This window comes from Agrilus planipennis, unplaced genomic scaffold, assembly GCF_000699045.2.
Source record: "Agrilus planipennis isolate EAB-ADULT unplaced genomic scaffold, Apla_2.0 scaffold18, whole genome shotgun sequence".
Taxonomy (NCBI): domain Eukaryota; kingdom Metazoa; phylum Arthropoda; class Insecta; order Coleoptera; family Buprestidae; genus Agrilus; species Agrilus planipennis.
Window position 1 is genome coordinate 2086898 of NW_020438920.1, and position 25587 is coordinate 2112484.

Sequence of the window (25587 nt, forward strand, 5' to 3'; positions counted from 1 at the left end):
AGATTTTGCTCAAAAAAAAAATTGAAAATACAAATGAAAACAGGCCACTTTAAATTACGAAAGGAGTGTCCTTAGTAGAGTAGGACCTTAAGGGTGGTCACACTAGTGAACCTATCCATAAAAGCTAGCTAAACATCCAAGTAAGCATTCAGATGCATACAACGTACATTTTTGTGTTTGTATTTACTTAATAAAAGTTACTGGATTTCAATTTTTTTATTTTTGGAAGTTTAATAAACAAATTATACTTTCTAGACTTTTGTCCATAAACTTCGAAAAGAGTTAAGTCATTATTGGGATCTTTGTATGGTTGGTGAAGAAGAACGTAAACAGTTCTCGTTTTTTGAAGACGATCTTTATACGGAAGATTTACTAAGTTTACACGACATGGAATTGAACAAATGGAAAAAATTCTATAATCAGAATTGGTACGATCAACTTAATATTGAGGTTGAAATTATACAGGATCTCCCACTCTACCATAGTTCTTTTGTAACTCCAGTAAAATAAAATCAATTTTAAAAACTGGTTAAAATCTGCATGCTGAATTTTGTTTATATTGGAAACCAATCAACTTTCATATTATAAGGTAGTTGTCAAAACTTTGGTTCGAATTGGAGGACGTGCTGCACGCGTAAATGCCAAATTTGGATAATAAATTTTTCTAAACATTTAATAGATATAGTTCATAATAGTAAGGTAAACTACAATCGGTCTAAATATGAACTAATTTCATTGAAAGTGAATTTCTCGACAACTACCTTATTAAGTACAAAGTCGTTTGACAAAAACAAATTGAAAAATGTGAAAACCTACAGGGTGTTTTATTTCAAACAATATTCTTGATATGACTTCTACTAAAAAGTTCACCTTTGAAACGGTTTTTTAAAGGAGTTATAAAGGAGCTACCTGTCTATGTTGTTCATTTACCTTCATTTAAAAATAATTAGCAAGCACATAATTAACAAGTATGAATTAAGCAATTAAAATGTTTCAAAACAAGAAAACTTCAAGTATATATTTCATGTAGCAATTGGTACTTCTAATTGATTCACACGTTTACACTTCTCTTATGTCCCATATTATGTTTTTTATGTTTATTTTTCAACTACCTCGATGTTTTCCTAAGTGATTAAAATATTCCGTATGCGGGCAAAACTTTGAAATGTCTGAAAACAAGTTTGTGTTTTAGTGCAATTTTTAAATTATTAAATAAACGAAACGAGGTGTGGCAGAAGTTACAAGAGTTAGAGAAAGCAGCGGCGGCACCAGACCGCTACAAGAATCGCGGTGGCAAACTACTAAAAGAGGAGAAGGAAAGAAATGTCTTAACTAAACAAATCCCGAAGTTAGAGGAGCAAATCAGAGAATTGGCTTATAACTATGCGTTGGAGCATAATGGCAGGCCTTTTACCATACATGGAGAACCACTGGAAACAGTTCTTGATAGGAGTACTGAGAATCGGGAAAATGTAAGTGAAACACACCTATTACCTATTTACTTGTTGACAAAAAAGAAATTAAGTATAAAATCAATAAACTGCATACAAGAAAGTCCAATGGAGTTTTCAGTAATTAAAACCCTAAAATTTATCTAACTGAATTGACAATGCAGCTAATGTAGTAGTATTTTGTTACCTATCACTTGGTTTAAGTTTAAGACTAAGCACTATGTCTAACTTTATTGTAACTACACAGAGAAGGTGCAGTGAAAACGAAACGTACGCCCTCGTTCAGATCACATGATGGAAAGATTAAAATAATTCTACTGTATGTATGTGATGGGCAGATAAAACAAATTAATAAGAGCAGTATAATTTCTTAGTAATTCAATACGTGGATCATTAGCACTTACTGTCATAACAGGATATCAGATCGACTTGCTTTTGAAGGGTTCCTTAGAACCTTACATTTGGTTAGTGATTTATTGAGACTGCTTATGGCATGTTGATGAGATCTAACAAGATCGAAAAAGCGATTCACACCGGGTAGTTAATGAAATGCTGACCCAAAACTTTCTGTTCTTGGATAAGTAGTTTTTCTTGGAAATGACAAGGAGTGGGGTACATAAATTCAGAAATACCTTGGTGAACGCGTATTGTAAATATGCTCTTGTTGGTAGTGATTGTAATTTCGATCGTTCGACGTTTTTGAATTATCTGTAGATACAGATAATAGACATATGTACCTTTCATTTGATACTACTCGTATATATTTCTTGACTATACTTACGATATATTTGCCTGTAAGAACTCGAACTTTTATGTTCAAGAATTTCATGAAAAAAATGTAAAAAACAAAAAAAGCTTGTATTCTTATGGTGTGCTTTTTAATCATGCTATTTTATAGTATAATATAGATAAGTATTTGTTTTTTTAAATAAGTAGGTACACGAAATTATTTAAATTATAATCGACAAAACTTTTTAATAAGGTATGGAAAATTCACACCTGTTCGTTACTTTTTTTCAATAAGAGATTGAAATAATTCACCCTCTTTCACTTTTATTTTTCAGAAGAACTATTTGAAGATTAAACGAGATTCCAGCAGGTACAAAAATGTTGTCATTTAATTTTTTTATTTTTTGATGCGCAGGATCGGAAATTAAAGCTCAGTGCACGGAAGCAGCAAAGAGATAAGACTGTAACGCCAGGAAGATCTCTAATGCCACTTACTCCTAGGAACCGTAGTAATGCCCTTGGAGGAAGTACTTGCAAAAGAAAAATCATAACACCTTCAATGTCTGCCACAAAGAGATCAAAATATTTACAAGTACCTTCAGGTAAGTGAAAGTAAAATTATATTTATGAACTATGTCAACAGTAATCACTTGTAGTTAAATTTATTTGCCAGAAAATGTAAAATGATACTAAATGATCGGTTTCAAAGTTATATAACTCATTAGTTTCTATTTAAGGGGTATATAAAAAATCAATAAGTTATTCGATTTTGAAATTGCCCACTTCTATTTACCACCCTCTGTATTATGTTTTCAACGTGCATAAATGTGTTTCATTAAATAAAAATACATAAGCAACATCGAGAATACTTATAAAATTTAACATCCAAAATAAAGTCCATATAAATAATTTTTCCAGACAAAATAACACTGAACATCATTTGTATAAAACGATTGCTCTTCATTTATACGTTTTTAGTTTTAGTAATTGCATGCCGGCAGTATCAATACATAAACGTTAAGCTTCTTAACCACTTTTGCACTTTCATTAATATAGTAACGATTTTTAACTTCTTATTGTATCTAACATTTTTAACAAAAATTCCCCTGTAAATAATCACCTTTACTTTCGATTAATCATTTATTTAAGTAATTTTATTAAGAAAGCAGGAACACTGACTTGCAGCTAGCATGTTTTTAGATATAAGTCGATAATAGGGAAATATGCGACAATGAATTTTATTTTTCAAAAACAGCAATATTCTCAATTCTATTCTTGATTATTTAAAATTCTAAAAATTAGAGTAAGTAGTTGCTTTTTGTAACATTACAACATTCAAGTGCACTACTTGGTGATGGAAACGTGGATGACAGTTAATAAAGTAAAATTTTTTGTTAGGTTTAAGAACTGCGCCTCCTAATATTACGTGTGGTAAAGTCGCAGGAGGCAGATCTCGTTATTCTCTCGAGAAAAAGAAACGCGAAAAAACAAGGAGATCAAAAAGCTTAACGAAGCCGACAATCGAAGCAGTGCCCAAATCCTTAAACGTAACTTATGATAAATTTAAGGTAGCCAATATTTTATTTATTGCTGCAAAAAAGGGACTAAATGTTTACTGAATAATAAGACCTTCATTAAAGGCTCATCCGAAAAATATATTTAAAGAACGGGGACATCTTTTGACTAATTTAGTGAGTCAATTTTCTCCAGGAAATTATAGTTTTAAAGTTTTCATTTAGTAAGTAAAAGGAATGAAAAAAAGAGACACCAACTTACCGCAAGAAACATTGCTGAATAAATACGTGTTTCATTCATTTATTAACGCGAGAAGTAAAATGAAATTAGAGGAAAATATTTCAAAAGGCTACAGTAGAAATGTCATTCTTAATTGTTAAATATTTTTAATTTGGAACTTTTTTTTTTAAATTTTGGTACCCATTGAAAATAATGTAACATAAAAGTAAAACCACAGAAGCATATTAACAAAATTTATTAACTAATATTGACTTAATAATCACTCCCAAAAGTGTAAGTAATAATATAAAATACAAAGAAACTACAAACACCAAAATGTTTTTTTCCTATTTTATTTTTCAAGGTTTTAATTCTGAAGGAGCGGTAACTTGATTCGAAAAATTTTAACAATTTTATATTGAATATAGCTTTAATTTAGTTTATTTTTCTAAGAAGTGCAGGGGAATTTTTGATTAATATTAAAATATAGCTGTTTTATTCCTCTATTGCTCATAAAACCGTTGTTTCAATAATTTCTCTCTATCATCGAAACAGTAGGTTGATAATTCATTTTTGATTTCAATTTTTTCTAGCGGCTTCTTGTTTAAAACATGTGTATACTATAAGTATAGTTAATAATATGAGAAAGTGAGGAATATAAAATGACAAATAATGTATATTTATTAATATATACCTTTGAGAACTACAAGGATTTTACAGGATAAGCTTCCTTTAGAATATGTACTGTAAAAATCACATTTCAGTACATACACAAATACAAAAGATGTGAATAATTTATGCTTCATTTTTCCAAACGTCCTTATTATTTGTTGTTTATAGTTAAAAAGTTCCTTTTTTGCAGTATTGTTACATTTTGTTTTTTTTTATAAACTAAGCATATTTGTTTTCATCCACTTTAGTGTTTTGGCATTTTAAAAAATAAACTTGTGCAATCAGTTTATACATTATAGATGGCGGATTTAAGGTGCGCCAAAGGAGCAGTTGCCGCCTCGGTGCTGAAATTACAATTTTTTTATACAAAAACTTGCTCTGTTATTTAAAACATTTTTATATGCAGATGGTTTCTTTGTACAACCAGCAGTTGGTTTATAAAAATTCCGTCGATCAAAACTCGTTGTATCTTAAGGGGTCCGAAAAGTACTTGCCCTCAGATGAAAAACTTTTTCTGATTTGACTGAAATTTGGCCATCTCTTAGAGCTTTATTAATTTATTCGAAGTCATATTAACCATAAATAATCATTCTGTTCTGTGAAACCCAGGGTTAAATTCAAATGTTGGATATTTGTAATAGAATTTTTGCGTTTAACTTAACTTAACGTAATCATAAGTTTTATTGCATTTGTAAAATTTGTATTACAAATATATAAACAAGTAATATTTCAATTCAACTCTCGGATAATAGGACGATGATTGTGAATATGAATGCAATAGAATTTCCACGACAACTTTCCAAGGCAGTACAAGTTTCACATTTGATGATCTAGGCAATTTTCAAAAATTATTTTTACAGGATAAATTACCATTAATCGAGCTCTAATAAATGACCAAGTCTCGTTCAAAAAAAGTTTTTTAATTTTACTTTATTGGAAAGTTAGTACTACTAGAAACCACTTGCGAAATACTTTCGATTATGTTAAGTCAGTACAAAAAATGGTTGTGATAAATATATGATTATGAAACACAATATTGATGAATTTAGGTACCTAATGGGCTTTTTCCTTAAATCTGCCACTACGTGAAAAACTATCAATTTCATTTAATTAAACTTGTTTCGTGGTTTGTAGGAGGAAATGTCGACGAAGGAGACGTGTCGTAGCACAGATATTTTTACTGCAAATATTTCACCGTTGGCAGTGCCTTTGCCTCCTACGCCTCGTGCCAGGCCAAGGGTTTAAAATGTAAAATTTCCGTTCCAGAGTGGTTGTGTTTTTATGCTAGTTGCAGGATTAAGTATTAATTCGTTTAAGTATTTTTATTTTAAAAGTTACATGACATTTTATACTTATTTTTGCTGTATGTAGCCTATAGTTGGGCATTTATTTTAAACAGTATTCAAGTTCTTTTAAACGTTCATTTCTCTGCATTAGTTAAGAATATTTTGTACAAATAGAAATCAAAAATATTTACCTAACATGCTTTTTTAATGTTTGTAAAACTACGAATTGTTTACAGATCTTTTATTTCTATTACTCGAAACATTTTCAAAATTTTTGCTTTTCCAATTTGGAAGTAATATTTAAATATAGAAATGTATGTATGATATTTCATAGTTTATAATATTTAAGTTATAAAGGCAATATTGAATTCACTTTCGTACTATTACATAACATTATATAAAAAAAACATCAATGCTTATTATTTTTAAAGATGTATGTGGATTTTCCCTGAAGGTGCAAATTAAAATAATAAGTACTTAAGATGCATTGGATACTTAGCTTGTAAATTTATCGTACAAAGAAAGAAATTTTAGTATCTACGTTTGTTTTTTTTTTTTAATTTTTATTCCAGTTTTTTTATAAGTTATACTTATCCATATTTATAAATGTAAATGAGAGGAGATAATTTTCAAATAATAATTCTGCTATGCAGTTATTTTTCAAAATACAAAGTGTTCTACACTCGAATGACACACGAGTAACTTTTTTTAATAAACTTATAGCCATCGAATAAAATAATTCGAAGTGGTCTGTATTCTGTCGAAACTGCCAGACGCGGATCGCGATTTCGATCATTTTGGATCTCATCAGCGCGTCGCAGGCAGCTCCGACAGAACACAGACTAGACTTGTTGGGGCATATGTAATCCTAAAATGTAGCATCGTACTACAGATGACGTTCACCATGCCATTTGTGGTATTTTCTAACTTATAGCCATATTTTGGTAAATATTAAATACTCCTTTTAACACCCTGTTTTGCAATTCTGCTGATGAGTTATTAAATATGTTTGTGGGTATTATATACACACACACAGGGTGTTATCCAAATTTGATTTACTATACAGAATACGACTCCAATCAAAAAAGCTACAGAAAAAAGTTGTTTAGAATGCCAAAATATAGGGCAATCAGTGGCGGATTTGCAGTCCTAGCCGTTCTAGGCCCCAGGCCATGTGCCGCCCCTTTCTCAGCACCCATCATTATAGACTAGATACTAATTCATGAATTTACTTTATTCCCACTTTTAATTGATTCAGAAAATTGTTTAACCAAAAGCTAGCTTACAAAGCTAGTTTATATTTTCCATTTGAGTCATTTCTTGTTATCAGTGTTTTTTTTTTGTCACGATTTGTCACCCTTAATATCTGGCCGCTCTAGGCCCGGGCCTACTGGGCCTTAGGGCAAATTCCCCAATGAGGGCAATGCTAAAAATCGTGACGATGTTCAAATGTTTTTATTTTACTTAAATGCAGCTTAAATAGGGCAAATGTTTCTTCAAAACGAAGTGATTGTGAATTTGCATACCCTTGTATCGAATCAAAAAATATTAAATATTATCGCGATTTTAGGCATAGTCCAATATTTTGGCATTCTGAACAACTTTTTTCGAGTGGAGTCACATTTTACATGGCTGTAATTTAAACGAAACCTTAATTTTTCTATTTTTGAACACTTGTGTAGCAAATCAAATTTGGATAATACAGACGACCTTGTATTAAATGAGGGAATAAGTTTTGTTTGAAAAATTTTCAGTTTGGCCGCAGAGTATATTGCATAATTTTTGGACCACCCTGTATATGGTAATATGGTATCTCTTCAAGTGTTGCTTTTCATAGTGAAGTGATATTGATTCGTATACCCTAGCATAAAGGGTTTGCATAAAAAATTAAATTATCGGAAGAAAAATATACTTCTGTGGAACTTAATTAAAACACGTTGTCAACACCTAGGGTATCATCCTAAATTAATTTAAATTTTAATACTTATTACATGTTAAGATCCCTTTAAAAAATTTTCGAATTTAAATATGCCACTTTATGAGGGGTATGCATGCATTAGGGCGGGTTTTGAGGGAGGTCAACTAGTGAATTTAACTTTAGACTTGGACAACAAATGGTAAACGATCAATACCAAACAAACACAGTATATTGTGCAAGCTTTGTTAAATCATATATAAGACAAAATTCGTCGCCTCGACTAATAGATTGGATTTAATAGAATACAAAAATCTGATGTAATTTCCCATATATCTAATTGTAACCATAAAACAGACCCCAACCGTTTAAATTTAAGTACAAGTGTCTATAAACTTTTCTTTAAATGCTTGTGAAAGCATTGAAATTACAAAAATAAAGACAATCTTACTAATTAAAATAGCGGCTCTATTCCTAACTAGATTCCACTCCGTAGCATACATTTAATAAAATTAGTTAGTTGTCGTGGGTATTGAGGTTTTATTTATCACTTTTCATACTAAAGCCTAGTTCTAGAAAAATTAGGTTTCAATGTTTTTTTTTAATGTGTTCTGTTTTATTTATCACTTTTTATACTAAAACCTAGTTCCAGAAAAATTAGGTTTCGAAGTTGTTTCTAATGTGCTCTACCTCATCATTTTCAAACAACCTTACTTAAAAATCTACAAAAATTAAAGTGTAATTAGGTTTTTGCGCACACTTTTATTTATTTTTATTTTGAGCACCCTCATTTTACTTATTTGTTTTATAGTAGGTAATTATACGCCGAAATTTGTAAATAGATATTACATCTAAAGATTACGATTTTTTAAGTTATTCAATGCTTTCCAAATTGCACGGACACATAGTTGTTACCTTAAACAAATTGTAGAACGGCACGATTAGTCCCTCGTACTTCATGCAGTCTGATTTCGAATTACTATTCTTTTCTATTTACCACAAAACATAACAACGATGCACGATTCATTCTTCATTTATCTTTATTCGAAATTAAACAGATACATTCTTATAAATATGAAAAACGTAAAATAAATATTCTTATAATACACTGCTTAGTAATGTAGATATTGTTAATTTTTACATTCATACATTAAACGGAAATCGATAGTGTCGGAGTCAGGAAAGTAATTCTATCAGAGGCCTAGTTATCGATGTAGTACCAAAACAAAACATTTGCTTACAAAAAAAAATAACAAAAAAGGAAATAATGGTAATATAAGGTACCAAAAAATAGCACTAAGATAGTGTTCCACGGACTTTCATTCACACTCGAATCTAGATTCTTTGGCAGTAATTCATTAATATTAAATGTTGTGAAACTGTTGATCGACTTACGAATAATTACAATGTACAAACGAACAATTCAGATCAACAATATCACAAATAAGTGCGTATAAAACCCTTTAAAAAATATAACACAAGTCGTAACTGAAACACTTAGGAATTAACCTAAAGACACCGGATGTCTTTCAGTATTAATATTATAAGACATTTATAGCCTATCTACAATAAAACAGTACAAAAATGCAAGGCCCCGAACAAACAAAAATGTTCACTTCAATGTTTTATGGAAATTCGAGTTCTAGAACAAACAAGAAACAAATTGTATGTATAATGCTACAATGGTCTATTCATGTTTTTTTTTGTATTTAATTACCTACGTTTCTCGTAAGGTTTTTTTATAAAATAATCAAAAAAGTAATGCTATAAGAATCTCGTGTTTATTTGGGACCCTGCTCCATCAGTACCATTACCTTTGGAAAGTTAACATTAATTATAATTATTAATTATTTAATTGTTCTCGAAAAAATCGAGTCTTACACAATTATTAGTCACACATTGTACCCAGCGGCTATTTGATAGCGGCTTTTTTTATTATGTAAAAATCTTAATTCACTAAATGAGCCTTTCTTTCGCAAAAGAACCCGAAGTTCGTATCAAAGAGAGTTTTAAACAAGTTTCTACCCAGTCATTGGATCAGTTATTGAGAAAAATTGTTCCCAAATATTCTGCTAACTTTGTGTAGTTTTTTGTAAGCAATAAAATTTTATGGATGCTCTTATGTTTGCGTAAATAAATAATTAGGTACTACAAGTGTAGCAAATTAGTGTTGTAAAAGAAACAATAACGAAGGTAGTGTAAATGGTAACTTTGTGCTGCAGCGAAAACTGAAGGTATATTTAGCGGAAGTGAAAAAGAAATGAGAAAATTCTTCCTAAAACACTTCCGTTAACAAGTAAACGCACAACGAGTTACTACCTAATACAAACTTACAAATAACATTTGTATTTTGTTGACTGAAGGCATATTAATTTAATTAAAAAAAATAATAATAATAAAAACAAAAATGGAATGACACATTGAGAATGTTAGAATTTTGGTCGTCGAATTCTACTTTCTTCAAGATTTTTAAATTTATTAATCATTGGAATAATGGTATGATTTATATCTGCAATCTTTTATAACTACTTATTATAACAAACATTTGTTTAACACTTCACAAATACGTATAATCCGTATTTTCTACGAAGATTTTATTTTCAAAAGAAAAAGTAATTTGAATTATGAAATCAGTCACTGTTCTGTAAAAATAGATAAAAATTTATTTAACTTTCAACTTATTAATTTTATAATTTTAAATGTACTACTTTCTGTCAACTTCTAATGAAGATGTTTACTGTTTCAATACACAATTCTTTTATTTTTCTTTTGAAATTGTTTCTAAAATACGTACATACATATCATTTGAGGTACCAAAATTTCTTACGTATTATGTTGTAAATTTTAAGCTTTTTCTAAACGACATTATCTTTTAGTATTGATTAATAAATGTTAGTAATTTACTAGAAAGGAGTTTTTGAAAAGATCGCAAGTAATTACAGAGAATAAAATTATTTATTCAACATACTAGTAAGACGACCGTATTAAACGTAATTATTTTTTAATGTTTGAACTCGAAGATCATAATATTAAAAAAAAAAGACACAAATATCTTATACTATTGTGCCCTGCCTGCATTTCCCAAAAGACACAAAAATAGAAATCAAGAATGAGTATTTACAACTCAGTCACAGCATACAACTGCCTTTCGCTCTCACTATTGGCGTACAAATTCTCATTCTGCATAGTTTGGTCTTGAACTTTAGCAGACCTGAACTGGGAATGTGATGATAAGCCCTGTACGTTACCAGAACCGCCCCTTTGTAATGATCTGAACTGAACACCCCTTTGCAAACATCCTGAATCCTGCCAAGCACCCCGCTGTAATGAGCGAAAATTACCGACATTCAAAGGTGTTTCGAGGAGGTTGCCACCACCACCACTCCCAAGAGATGACGCTGTCGTCGCGGTTATTGTCGTCGGAACTTTAGGAAGGGGCGGTTGTTTGAGATTCTTTTCATCAGGCGTTTGCGGAAGAGGTCGACGCCCCAAAGAACTGAATTTTTGAATATTTGCCGTTCTATGTTGCGGTTGGCCGTTCTTTTGAGGTTGCTGCTGTTGTTGACTGTGATCGAACTTAAAACCTTTAAAGTTTGGGAATTCCTTGCAGGCAGACCTGTTAGTAAAATCTGACTTTTCAACTAAGGAGATACTATTCTTGTATTTGGCAAAATAAAATGCATGAGCCTCAAATAAAACCAGAAAACATGCAATATAGGTTATAAACCAAGACCAAACCAAGGATTGAGAGGAAGTTGAAAGCAAAGTAGCCAATAATTTTTATACAGCACATCCGTGTGAGTATGACACTGTTCAATTAGGTGCTGATTGTTATTATTACAACTTTTACTGTAATATTCAATCTAACTGTCTATTTTAAATCTGGGAAAACTACACTTATTTCCAAAACAAGAAATTGATGGAGACATTCATATAAGCAGAACAAGAAGAAACTTTATTCGGTTTCGAGAGGGAACTTAGAATCACTTTTTAGTCCCAAAAAACATGAAGAAACTTATATCCCTTTGATCCGTTAGTATCGTAAATGTACAGCTCTCAAAACTTTTTAGAAACGAATGAAGAATTTTATAATATATAAATAAATTGTATAGAAAACCAATTTTTACAAAAAACTTTGTAAGTATATATTAAAAAACAAACACGCTTAATAATTTGCAGTGTTTCATAGATAGTGTATTAAAGAACTTTGACTAAACGTATTATTGACCTCGTTACTTATTAAAAACTAATCATGCAGTGGATAAAATTTACATGTATGTACATAACTCTCATAATAACGTATTTATGGATAACGGTTCAATGTTGTAATGAACCAAAACGGTGTGCCCTTTACCCTTATAAAAAGTAACTGTGTTTGGTGTACCATATTTTGAATAATCTTTTAGAATTTTAAAGTGTTTCATGATTGATACTACATTAGAAAAGTTAACCGCAATAACGATTATTAAAAGTTTTATGTTCTGACATGTATGGGTGCAAAATTTAAATGACGGGAGGGAGGGCGAAAAAAAGTTAAGTAAAGCATTCGAGATGTGTTGATAACACACGTTAAGGTTAGTTAAACATATTGAAAACAGCAATACGAGTAAAGAGGGGTGGAATGCTTGGCTCATAAGGGAATAGTGGAAATGCGCGTTCAGCTCTTGTGACGATTACAAGCATGTCATACTCTAAAGATGCATTTATGGTGTATTTAAGTATGACGATAATATGAATGAAGCAATTTACATATTCATACCTCAGCGATATTAAATGTAATGTTCACTAACCTGTCTCAGTAAAAATCGGAGCTCTCAAGTGTTTTGCATTGTTTGCTCAGAGTCGCGTACTTGCCATTGTTGGGTCCCGAGAGCGGTTCATGGTGGTGGGACGGCAACCGACCGAGAGTGTGACCCCGGAGATGAGAGAGATGGGCGCCGGTCCCAATTCCGACTCCGAGCCCTCCTCCAACGCCTCCCCCTCTACAATCCGGCGTCCGTTTGTCGCACCCATCACTGTAAAGGGAATGTTCAGCATTAGGTAAACGTTTACTTCTACAACAAAAAATAGTAGTAAATATAAAAGCAAGAAAATCGAATTCGAAATTGACTTATTAAATTTGGAAGCCGTTCAATAGTTATAATTACACCTTAACATTGATAAATAATTAATTTTTAATAGTCGGATTACTTTATAGATAAATTTAAGCAGGAGTAAATTAAGTTTCGTATTTTAAATTAATAAAATGAAATTGAAAATGTCTTTGCTGAATAATTACAATTTAATGTTTAATGAAAGGCAAAGTAGATGAATAGACATATAATTGTGATGCATGAGAATTTTGGCTTTCTAAACTTTTAACAGATAAACAAGTATCTAACACTCTCATGCAGACGTTTATCTACAAATTTTCATGCATTTCCACTTTTGTAAATATACCATAAATTTATGTGAAAAATATAAATTATAAAAAATAAAATAAAACGGAGCTACAACGGAAAATTTGTAAACTTTGCTATAGTTTTCTTACAAAATTCGAGCAAATTTCTAGAAATCCCCTGTTCAAAATTTTAGTTTAATAAAATCACAGGTCGTCGATTTTTTAATTAGGCTTTTATATTCATATGCAATTTGATTCAAAAAAATAAAAACCATACTGCAACTATCTATAACTGATCATATACAACAAACGCGACTACTGAAAACATGAGGATTAAATGATTTATTATTGTTAAATTTTTAAAATTTTCTGTCAAAAACGCATGACTGATCATATAAGGGTTTCCTTTTACAATACCTACAATTTAAAAATTTAAAAGAAAATATTGTAAATAAAAGACACAATAAACAATTACGAATCTTAGTAAAAAAAAAGGAACAGCTAATTGCTCTACCAATTAATTAACTGGGATAGTCGCTTCACGAACATTCCAAATACATTTTGATTTTTAATGAGAACATGCAAAATTAAAAAAAAAATAAACTCAAAAATAAATCAAACCCAATTGGATTACAATGAATAAAATATAGTAAAGTTGAACTTAATAAATAAAAAATGGGGTAAATCAACTAAATGAGAGAGGAAGTAATACATGAGTGATTGGGCTTCATGCGGGGGAGCACTGGCATGCGAGCTTAAATGCAGCATGGCGGATGTATAACTAGGCGGGGGAGTATCGGGGCGGTAAGACGACCCTTGGCTACGTTGAAGGGTACGGGCTGCAATAGCCTGACTGGCCGCCGGAGGTGGTAGGTACGGATCGCTGCCTTCCATAACATGTTGGTAGTCTTTCCTAAAAAATAAAATGAATTTATAATTATCAGGAATATTGTTATATAACTATATTATAGTTGATGATAATGTAATTTAATGTAATTATGGACATACTTAAATTAAATGAATTTATAATTATCAGGAATATTGTTATATAACTATATTATAGTTGATGATAATGTAATTTAATGTAATTATGGACATACTTAAAATCGAGTTATAACAATATTATAGTTGATGATAATGTAATTTAATGAAATTATAATTATCAGGAATATTGTTATATAACTATATTATAGTTGATGATAATGTAATTTAATGTAATTATGATCAACTGGAATATTGTTATATAACTATATTATAGTTGATGATAATGTAATTTAATGTAATTATGGACATACTTAAAATCGAGTTTGTAAGTTATAAGTCATATACTAATATTTGCTACCACCTGAAGCGTTTCAAATGTTAGACAAGCGCTTTACTGCTGTCTACTTGTCCAACTGAATCGATATGCAGCTTACATACGATGCATCGTTAATCTTAAAACACTTACTTTTTCCTGATGTAGATCCACGTGTGCGAATCCACCCACACGAGCACCGTCATAAGCAATCCGGCCAACATGGCCGACATCAACATCAGCGACAAGCCCCATAGTCCAACGTTGCATAGTGCCCGCGCGCCCATCAAATAGTGCGAATTAAGAGCGCGGCAATCGACGAGTGTTGTAAGCGACGTTATCACTGAGTCCGCCTCGTTTACCTGATTCAGTAATGAACTAAAAATTGGTTCGAGCATGCGCCTGGGAAACAGTTCGATCGTGGGCTTACGCATATAATTGAGCGCGGCACGCATGCCTTCCACAGCCGCTTTCGCTTCACGCAAACGTTGCGTAAACGGATTAGCACGTGCACGTTCGCAACTGGTATAATAGTGAAGAATCTCGCGGGGCAATCCCGGTGACGCCTCCTCTTCGAGGAAGCGATCGGGAGCGGTACATAAATCACCTAGCGCTACGCTAGAGGCTACGTAGATGCTGGCCATTAGATAAGAAGCGATAACAGCCAATAATCCACAGACCGAGAATGCTATCAGGGCACATCTACTGTGCCGCGCTACCCCCACAAGTAATACCACGCAAAGAACTAGGAGAACGCTGAGGACGGCCATAGTAAATGGCCATCGAATTGCTTCAATTTTCTCTCCGATTAATATTTTAGGCTCAAGGTTTATACCCTCCAATGGAGACCTGAAAATATGAAAAACATGTTTCCTTCTATTATGTTGCAAAATAGATTATCACAAGTTGTCGTAATTTAAAAGTCATTTGACCTTGGCGTCTCTACAGTAATTTTTAAACAACCGAACGCCCGAACAAATAGAGAGCCTTTTTCCACACTACAAAATAAACGCTTTGGATTTCAAACATTAGATTTGCTCTTGAATCTAAATTAATGCGGATAAGTTTGAGAAAAATTCTCCTTCCTTTCTATGCAATTAGCCGTACCATCTGTTATAATATTAGAAGCGGTTTTAATGACGTGTCACTACAACTTAATTATTCCAACAAGTGTTTCTGTTATGATTTTATTGCATTATTTACAAGTAACATAACGCCCTGGCAGTTTGACACTTGTAGTATGTTAAAATCATATTTACCTGATATCCGCTGCAGCATTCATTGCTTGAGTGTTGTTCTGTTCAGCCATTCTATGATAGAAAGCCAATATCTTTAATGCGGTCTGATTATGGGTTGGTTCATCGAAGACGTCGCTCAATTCTACAAGTTGTGATTTCGCATGTATCAAAAATTGACGGTCGATTGCCTCGGTCTGATTACGGATCCTGGCGACCAATTGGTTCACCTGTCGTCCTTCCGCAAGGAGCTCGGTGAAACCGTTATGTAGATCGTCGTTTCCATAGAGGCCTAGACCTACAGCAGCACAACAAAGGACCGATACCACTGCGAGGGTGACTTTTAAGGCTGATATAGACTTGGCCGTTCGCGTTTTGTGGTCGCAACATCTCGTTAACAGGTAAATAAGCAATATGAAAAGGGTCAAGATCAACCAGGCTGCTGGGATTGAACCAAGGATGCCTAAACTCTGGAACGATAATAAAAAACCTTCAGTATACAAGAAAAAAAAATACACGTTATTATCGAGATATGTTTTAGAATGCTAAATGAACTATTTCATAAGTTAGATGTACGTCTGCTGCGCCATCGATTTATTTGGATAAGCAGATTCCTTTAGTAAAGGACCTTGTCTAACGTATGCAGTACTTCAATTAGCAGCAGATACCAGTAGATGGCGATATACTGCTAGAACCACGGGTAGATATTAAACGTATAAGCTTATTTTCATAAAGCTCTTTCGATTCTATGATTTATCGAGACCGTCTATGGCGTGCAGATGAGATCTTTTAAAATCGCGAACTACGTCTACTAGTTTTGATAATTTACTGACCAAGTAGTTCTCAAACCACAGTAGTGAGTTCCAAAGCAAATAAAGTAATAAGTACAATTAATACCTACATCAATTTGTAATTGTTTGGAAATATTACGTAAATCGGAATTTCGATTTATAAGGTATCCGACATGCAGTTAGAATTTTTTCCTATGTAGGGTACTCGGTAGTTATATCAGTCTTTATTTAACTAGCGTTTCTAAATCATTTTACGTTGTTTCATAAAACAGTTTACGTTTCTGACTTGGACAGTAAGTAGTCTTAATGGAGCCTTATTGTAAATTCAGGTTGATCGTGATCGTGATGTATCTATCTTGTGGCTATACCTTCTGCCTGTATGTTTAATTTTCACCAACGTAATGGTCAAAAAAAGCCAGATGTAACATGAAGTTAGTTTGAAGATGTTCAACACCCAAAATTAGTATTGCAAGTGCTCTTGATAAAATCGTACTAGGAAGTGCTTGAGATTAAGTGTAGTTTAAGGAGATTACAGTACCTTAAATTAGTATGTATATGCTTGTTTCGAGATAGGTACGCGAGTTTTAGAAATGCAAATGGTCAGAATCATTTCTGTGTTAAATCACTGAACACGTAACAGCTGATATTTACCACGATAATGTAATCAATTTTATGTATGTACAAATCCGAATAGTGACATTATTGATCTGATGTTTACACATTTGCGAAGTTCTTCGACCCCAATAAAAAGTTTCCTGTGGTTCTTGTATAACATGTGCGTGTATACGCAATACTTCGAAATGTTTATTTCGCCTCATCATAAAAGATGTCTGTTTGATGAGAACAAAGAAGAGAAGCAGAATAGATTTTTTTTCGGTTCGTCATTTGTGTATACATATTTATAAGTTTAACACTAACAAGTATTTGCAAAAAAACTTTATAAGTACTTATTATACATATATATATATAGTCATTATTTAACATTTTACGCAAGTTAACAAATGTCTAATCATTAGTATAAACTGTTGAATACAAAATAGACTAAATTGTAAAACGCAAAAATAGCTAATAGGGAAACTTTACTTTATAACTGACATATTTAGACATTTTAATTTCATGCGTATGAGTCCTTAGGTTTATTGTAAAATGAGATATGTTTTACTTTATTTTAGAAATATATTTTATTTCTAATACATTTCTTTCTCTCTCCTAAATCACAATTAAGATGAAATGATTCACAGATACAGTATGATAACTCAAAAATAGAAATGAATTTAAAAAATCAAGAACACCCTTGAGTGAAAATGTAGGTACTAAATTTTTTGAAGTGAAACATCTATATAGACGGGGTATTACAATTTTTTCTGTCACGAAAAAGCGTTACGGCCGCGGCGGAGGAGAGAAAGCCGGCGGCGGCGGACAGATGGCACGACTGTATTAGATGGATATAATGCCTAGCCATGTGGAAAGCGGGGAGTCCGCTAGAGTCCGGGCGGCGTGTGCTGTGCTCAGCTGTTGTTTTCTTACCTCTGCTCTCCACGTGGCTGAGCATTATTGCCTCTATTTGCGGTCTGTGTAAAAACCAAATCATAATTTGCAGTAAACCCGTGAGAATTAAATGTGTACTGGGACACATATTAGAAGTGAAACTTCAACGGACAAGTGGAAAAACGAATCGCAACAAAATTTTTACTTGAAGTTTTACGGGCAGGTTTTAAAATTGGACAAGTACATTAACAATCTGCCCGTAAAACTTGAAGTAAAAATTTTGTTGCGATTCGTTTTTCCACTTGTCTGTTGGCATTCGTTTTTCCACTAGTCCGATGAAGTTTCACTTCTATTATGTGTCCCAGCACACATTTGTTTTTTTTTTTTCATTTCCACTACATAGGGTGTTTTAGTTAAATTTACTTTCGTCACCAGTGTCCAGCTTCTCTAATTTACAAATTACTGATATGGGACAAATTTCATATATATGTATAACATTTAATTAGTAAATTATAACCAACACTGCAGCTGAAAACTACAACAAAAGCAGCAACATATCATTTGACTTTGGGAAATTTAAAAAATTACACAAAATAGGTATCCAATTTTTTTTATTCATCATTATTTAATATATAGTAAATAATAGTCGAGTAATCAATCATGACGTGCTTTCTTCCTTGCCTGAATCTTAGTTACACTTTTATTAGAAGTAGATAATGAATTACCTCTCTTTCAATATAACGAATAAATAATCTATGAATATGACGTAATATCATTTCCTTTAAGCGTATCCATTATTCAAAGCCTGTTGAAGGTTTATTATGAACGTTACTGCGAATGCAGAACAGTAAAATACCCCTTATTATTCCAACCAATGTTCGTTCGATAGAATATGTAGGTATATATAAAATGTTTTGTTTTTTTTCTTTTCAAATTTACTTTTACTTGCAAATAATAAGGAAGTTTTTACGTAAACTGACAGGTAAATAGTTAAAAAAAAAACAAACGTATGATTACTCTCTTTAAGTTTTAGTAATTTTAAGTAAGAACACTCAATGCAGCCTGTCATTATTAAGAGTACCATGCACAAGACCTGTGTCTAAACAGCTGTCGAGGTTTCCCAATAAAACTTTAATGAAATCCAAGTGTTTCATTTAATATTAATTTTACCGTTTATTATGTCTTTTAATATAATTTAAACTATTGACGGTGCAACTTGAAACTGTATACCTTAAGCAAAGAATAAGAAAAAGGATAGAAAGGGATTAAAAGCATTATAACTTATATAAGATGGTGGAGAATTAGGTGTCAAGTTATGATTGACTATAAACTAAGTTAATAACGAAAATTTCTCAATTTTTAAAACATTATAATGTAAAAACGTGGTTTATACATATATGCATATTTAAAAAATGATTATTTGTTGAACAATGTTCTGCTAAATCAGTTTTATTATCTTTTTTATTTACTTGAATATGCATTTTCAGAAATGCGTTTCATTATGCTACTTTGACCTACCTATGTATAAAAGATACGTAGCAAGAATCACAAAATAATTGATATGTGACACCCTTATTAATTGGGCTAAATTATTAATTATTTTTATTATTCCTTAAACGTTTCTCTACACTTAATGTTTTGTTTTTGTAAAAAAGTTTACAATTAAATATACTCTTTTTCTCTGTTCAAACAAAAAAAAACTTGTGAAAACATTCCAGTTTACCTTAATCTGTATTATTAAATGCCTATGTTTCTCAACTGCTGCATCGAAGATAGGTAGTTTGAATTTTATATTTTCAGGCTGGTGCATTATGACTGTTTAGGATATGAGTCCATATCGTTCGACATGAAACTACCATTTTAACTACTATATGAATATAACAGCACCCCGTAAAATACGTTCATTTCTAAAGAGGTTATTCGTCATTCGTAACTCTAAAATATATCTTCCTTCAACATCAAGGTACATCAATTTATGTAATACGTAATATCCAAACAGAGGCAGTGCATTCTCATCAAATAGGTATTTGTTATTGAAGTATTGAAAACATCAACTCGCTCAGTAATTTATACAGACTGCTTAATATAATAAGATCGAATCGCGATCCGCGCCTGGGAGTTTCGGGTACGTCATTTGGAATTTTACCTAGTTGGAGCCCTCCCTCTCCCTTCGTTACTCTAAGTCACACTTTCAGAGACCCCCTTAACAATTATTACGTCACAAAAGCTAGCCCCCTTCTAGAAAAGATTTCTTGTGATTAAAAATTCATACAAGTGTGTGCAATCTGAAACATTAATTTCTCACTATCCACGTTTATTTCAGTACTTTAGATTGATTTTAAGGTCTACTAAATTAAGAAACAATTAAAATAAAATTGATGAACTGCAAACGTCTTACTCCTTTAAAACACCCCTCCTCCTCCCATGTCATATCTCGTTACGTCAAACAATACCCCTCCACTGTTATTTGCGAACGTATTTTATGAACAGTTCCTTTGTTAAATTTCTGATCAAGAACTTGAACAATCTTATTCATTTATAATATCTTATCTAAATTACGGAAGCACCTCTCTTAGGATCATAAATTTCAATTAGATTTATTTAAAGGAATGCCATCAAATTGCAAGAATAATTTTCATTTTTGGGAGATATGTGTTTGAACCTCGAACAATGATGTGCAGTGTATACCTGTCAGGCTTTTGACCCAGCCCGCGTAGTAGATTGTAGATAAGTTTAAGATTTCTGCATTATTTTGGGAATTCAATTTCCTAGCTGATAAAATGAATTCGACATGAGGAAATGAATGAATCATTAGTGTTAAAATTCCGCTTACTCACCTCGAGATAGACGGGAGACCGGGGATCGAAGGTGGAGTTGACGCGATGTAGCGTGACGTTGAGATGGGGTAGCGAATGCAACAGCCACGCTAACGTAGGGGTGGTATAGGCGTCGTCGCCGGCGACGGTCGTGCCCATGCCAGTGGCCTTTTGATTAGGTCGGTGGTTGTTGCGCTAAGTTATTTTTACGACGATGCTCGTGGTGGTAGCTGTGGTGGGAATAAGGACACGACGATGATCACGACATTTCTGACGAAACGTTGACGCCCGTGGCGTCGTTATCCCTCAGGTAACTGAAAATTAAAATGCTCTAAATCAGTGTCTCACTCATAAAAAGTATGGTAAGTAAGTAGTAAATCTGTGAAATTTACGTATTGGGTACTTATAACAATACAACTTATTTTATAGCTACTCAGCAATCGAAAAAGTGGAAATTTTAACAAATTGCTCACATTAAAGAATTGTGGGTCAGTTAAAAACTATACTTCGTTTACTTTCTGTAGCGATGTGACCTTCAGTTTGAACGGCGCAAAGTAGAAAAGAACAGCACTAGGCTAGAAAAGAAAGGAGACAACTCTCGGCCAAATTCTTAATCGGTGAGGAGCGTATAATCCGTACAGTACTGCACAGAAAAATTGACCATTTTATCCACTACAATTGCATTGCTCAAATGTGCTGTTATTAGTACCAATTACTACTGAAAATATTAACGAGATGTTTATTTATATTTGAAGTCATATCAAAGGCTTTAACGCTTGTTTTCGACTCGCACTAGTATTCATGATTGAACAAAAGTTTTGGCAGGTACTGTATGAAAAAGTAAGTTTAATGAACAAGATTCGAGAGTATAATGAGCTTTTTTCTCCCTACCTACGATTTTGCCAGTGCGCATTCGATACATTGGAAGGGGAACATCGCTAGAGAAAGTAAATGAAGTATAACATAGAAGAAAACTGAAACTGTTTATGAAAAGGTTAAACCGTCAATGAGGATTGAGAAAACAACAGTGAAAAAAAATACTTAAAACTACAATAAGGATTTGTAAATTAAATAAATAAAAATTAAATATCAGTAAAAAAATGTACTCATTGTTTGTGTTATCATATCCTATTTCTTCTTCTATTTCCTTTTCTCCGCTAGCGTAAATTGTCAATAATACAAAAGGGCACGTAAATAATGAAGAAAAACAAACGCAAAAGAAGTTACAAAAAAGATTCATTGTATTCCATTGCACATTTCATCATACAGAGAAAACTCTTAGATGGAAGAAGTAATATACTGGTAAACTTTCTTAACTCAAACCTAAATGCAACCACTTATGTTTGAGTCAAAGAAAAATTGACTTAAGGGAATCTCTCCTTTGTCGTCACACTTTTTAATTTTTCTTTCAAAGAAATCGTTTCTAAGTATACTGTTGTTAAGTCCACCAATAATAATACTTTCATCTTAGATAACAACGTCCGGCAATAAAGGTTGTGTTGTCTTTTCCTAATATAATCTTATATGATCCTAATTGCTTGTTTTGGAATAAAAAGTTATGATAGTACCTAATTTGTAATAGATTGCTTAGACATTCGAAATTTTGGAAAAATTCCTGGTCATGTTCAAATTGAATTGTTTAATGCAAACTAAAAAGAATACAGTAGGTTTTTGTTCTTATTAATATAGTTTTCCTTTTCGATTTAACATAGATACATTTGTAAACTTCAAAGCGAAATTCTAAAGTAGACTTTAAAATTATGTTATTAATATAACCCTGTCGTAACTTCCTTTGGACAAGAGAGATAACGTTGATTGATAAAAGCTACTTTAAATGAACTGGAGCAAATATGCTTTTGCAGATGTATTCATGTATGCGTGACACTATTCATTTGTAAAACTAAGTCTGCGTTAATTTAACTTTGCTAGTGCTATAGTAAAACTAGAAACAAAAAGAACAAAAAAATAGATGTATTTAATGCTATTGTCACTTCATAGCAGTTGGACATGCCTGTAGTGTAGATAACAGATGAAAACAGTGACCAGAAACAAATAAGATCGTAATGATTTTGATGTTGATTTCGACAGACAGATAATACGTCTTTGGCATGAATGAGTGTCGATTCAAATCAAATTATTAAATATGTTTTTATAAAAAAAGCGCGGTAGAAGAAGACCACGTTGCAATATTCGGCTTTCCCTAAATGTTAACAGGTCCTGAAAATAATATAGTTCGAATTTCACTGTGTCTCTGTCTTACAAAACTAATGAACTGTTGAATGTTACAATTTATTACTAAAGTATCTTTTTATCATCATCATCATCATCATTATCCGAAGACTGCTCGGACACGTGACACTCTTTCATAAATTTAGTTAATCTTCCTATTTCTTTAACTGATTTTATAAATTATTACAAAAGGCGTGGTAAACGCCATCTGTAGTATATTGTTACTTTTAATGAAATTGAAAAATGTTCAACAAGACCCCAGGCTTTTCGGTTAATGGTTTGGACAAAATACTAACCACCATATGAACTGTTTGTTCTTTTTGACCAATCATAGGGTTAGTTACGCCGTGGATTCAGGTCGACAAGCTGATATCCTTATGGATCATATTGAACACTTTTGAATACCGCGAAAGGTAGCAGTATACTACAGGTGGCGTTTATCACGCTGTTTGTAGTAATTCATGAAACGTTGTCTAAAGGCAGCAGGTAGATTCGGTTTTTGTTCTGTCGGAATTATCTGCGACGTGCTGACCCAAGAAGGTCGAAATCATATGGATTTTTTGTTACATCTCTGACTGTTTGTGAACAGTAATTATTTCTCTATGTCTCTAATTAGCCTTTCATGCTTGAGAAAGTGCCCTACCAACTTATTGACTTCTCTCATTCTAATGCTTCCCCATTTCTAACGTCCTTCTGTAACACCACATTTGTTTCCGTTTCCATTGCGCACACAGTCCTCCCATTTTGTCGTGCTCCAAACATACGTATACACTTTTAATAGGAGATTTACGAATATCGAAATTAATCAATCGCGACCCCAAAAGTGTTTCGTTTTTGTTAAGTATGCCACTAATCATTATTAACTGTATTTGTTTAGACGTAGAACAATTATTTTTTATTAATTTGACATTGTAATATCGTTATGTACTTTATACACCATCGCGAAAAAGACATTTTTCATATTAAAAATTAAAGAAATACAACACTAGAAGTGTAAAACAATTAAGTTTTTCACAATTTTACAGGCATTAAAGTAGAGTTATGAGTTACCAGGGTAAGTATTCAAGCTATGACCAATAAAGAACAAGTTGGCATTGACGAAGTAATAGGTAGGAGCACACCTTGCGTATAAAGAACACCTTTTAAGGAAGAAACGTAGAAAGACCGTACCTTGTACTACATCCCAAGCCTCACAAGAACGCAGGGGAACAAAAGGTAAAAGCATCTCGAAGTAGTTGAATAGCTTGAAACGAACAATATAAAATAGACCAACGCAATACAGAAAGCTGCTTACGTTACTTCTTATCGTAGAATACTTTTTCTAATGTAAAGTATTCTCTATAAAATTGAGAATTTTAAGGAAAATATTTGTAGCGATCTGTAGATCTTGTAAATATTTNACAATCTGGTTTCTCCCGCAATAACATTCCATTCTATTTACTTCTGAGAACTTTTACCGTCAGTACTTGACCTTCTGTCTTTTTTCTAAACTACCCTTCTCCTTGCCTATCTTCAACTATTCCCCTCTTCCCCAAAAACAAAAAAAAAAAAATTTCAAAAGTGAGTTCTTCAGAGTTCTTCTAGTTCTTTTCTCCCAGCTATTTCGTAAGTTTACCGTATATTGTTATTATCGTTATTGTTGTTGTTATTGTTTTGTGATTGTCTTGTTCCTGTTGGTGTGTTTATTAAAATCTTAAAGACCAATTCTATGTTAGTGTTTTCTTTTAATTCATCGCGCCATATTTGTGCAATACCAAAAACTACCGAAAAATCTACANGCACGCTGAATTTGCGAATTGATACGTGATTCTCTTAAAAATTTTCTACAAGCACTTCATCGGGCTATGACAAAATGAATATATATAATTTATAATTGAGATTATTCATTTTAAAAAGGAAAAATTAAATATATGCTTTCTAAATGGTAGTTTGGAAACCGTACATATTGGTGTTTTATGATAATGTCGATATTTAACATTACAGTCTACGTGAATAATATCAGTCGGATGCATTGAACTTTGACCTATGATTGTCAGTAATACTAATTTTAGTGAATGGCGTCAAAGATGTAACGAGAACTCGTATTTTGTTGTTGTCTAAACCGAAAATGATTATCATGCAAGGCAAATATTCAAAATAGGTAAAATAGTATAGAGGAGAATGTGTAATCGACTAAATCAATAAGCCATGACTAAGCAGTCTCGAGTTGATAATGCCCACACTAGATGTGAGCGAAATACGCGTCCGCTCAGTAAAGTACATTTTTTTTTCTTACAACATATTATTGTGGTTCTTGCATCTCTTGATTTGATTTATAAACCATGTGACGCTTGAACCCGCACGATAAGATTGTTGTTAATTATACCTTGATAATTTTATATCATCATCAACATAAGATCGTCAGTCCTAAGACTGGTTGGATACGTACCTCCACTCTTTTCTATCCTGAGCTAAACTTCGCATTTCCCTAAAACTAGAACAACCCACATCCTTAACTATTTACGAACAGTAATCTAATCTAGGTCTACCTCTCCTAATTTCCGTTTCTGCCACTAATATGTCTC

At 32.3% G+C, this 25587-nt stretch overlaps 2 protein-coding genes across 7 annotated transcripts in view; one reads left to right on the forward strand and one right to left on the reverse strand.

Annotated features, from left to right (window-relative positions):
• The first annotated feature begins 236 nt into the window (after nucleotides 1–236).
• Nucleotides 237–6391, forward strand: LOC112904250 (protein regulator of cytokinesis 1-like). 2 transcript variants are annotated; one of them, XM_025973824.1, is made up of 5 exons: nucleotides 237–428; nucleotides 1193–1472; nucleotides 2596–2782; nucleotides 3579–3748; nucleotides 5721–6391. In XM_025973824.1, the coding sequence occupies exons 1-5, from the start codon at nucleotides 307–309 to the stop codon at nucleotides 5829–5831; spliced, it is 870 nt and encodes a 289-aa protein (XP_025829609.1). In that variant the 5' UTR covers nucleotides 237–306; the 3' UTR covers nucleotides 5832–6391. The 2 variants fall into 2 exon arrangements, with proteins under 2 accessions (XP_025829609.1, XP_025829610.1); XM_025973825.1 differs by lacking the exon at nucleotides 3579–3748 and having other exon boundaries at nucleotides 5721–5845.
• Nucleotides 4578–25587, reverse strand: part of LOC108744100 (protein tweety) — a 66086-nt gene continuing 45076 nt past the window's right edge. For 2 of the 5 annotated variants that reach the window (XM_018479696.1, XM_018479697.1), the window contains exons 2-7: nucleotides 20816–21108; nucleotides 15724–16169; nucleotides 14618–15313; nucleotides 13880–14080; nucleotides 12578–12802; nucleotides 8810–11403 (exon numbers count right to left, since the gene is read on the reverse strand). In XM_018479696.1, coding sequence (XP_018335198.1) covers nucleotides 12583–12802; nucleotides 13880–14080; nucleotides 14618–15313; nucleotides 15724–16169; nucleotides 20816–20953 — 1701 coding nt within the window. In that variant the 5' untranslated portion in view covers nucleotides 20954–21108 and the 3' untranslated portion in view covers nucleotides 8810–11403; nucleotides 12578–12582. Of the gene's footprint in view, nucleotides 4931–8809; nucleotides 11417–12577; nucleotides 12803–13879; nucleotides 14081–14617; nucleotides 15314–15723; nucleotides 16170–20815; nucleotides 21109–25587 lie in introns of those variants that run through there. The other 3 variants (XM_018479699.2, XM_018479700.1, XM_018479698.1) reach the window with 3 other exon arrangements.

What these genes read in the sequence shown, in the direction of transcription:
- LOC112904250 (XM_025973824.1), top strand. Translation starts at nt 307, where the DNA reads ATGGTTGGTGAAGAAGAACGTAAACAGTTCTCGTTTTTTGAAGACGAT. An exon ending in ATATTTACAAGTACCTTCAG is followed by an intron (nt 2,783 to 3,578) that starts GTAAGTGAAAGT and finishes ATTTTTTGTTAG; the next exon opens with GTTTAAGAACTGCGCCTCCT. An exon ending in TAACTTATGATAAATTTAAG is followed by an intron (nt 3,749 to 5,720) that starts GTAGCCAATATT and finishes CGTGGTTTGTAG; the next exon opens with GAGGAAATGTCGACGAAGGA.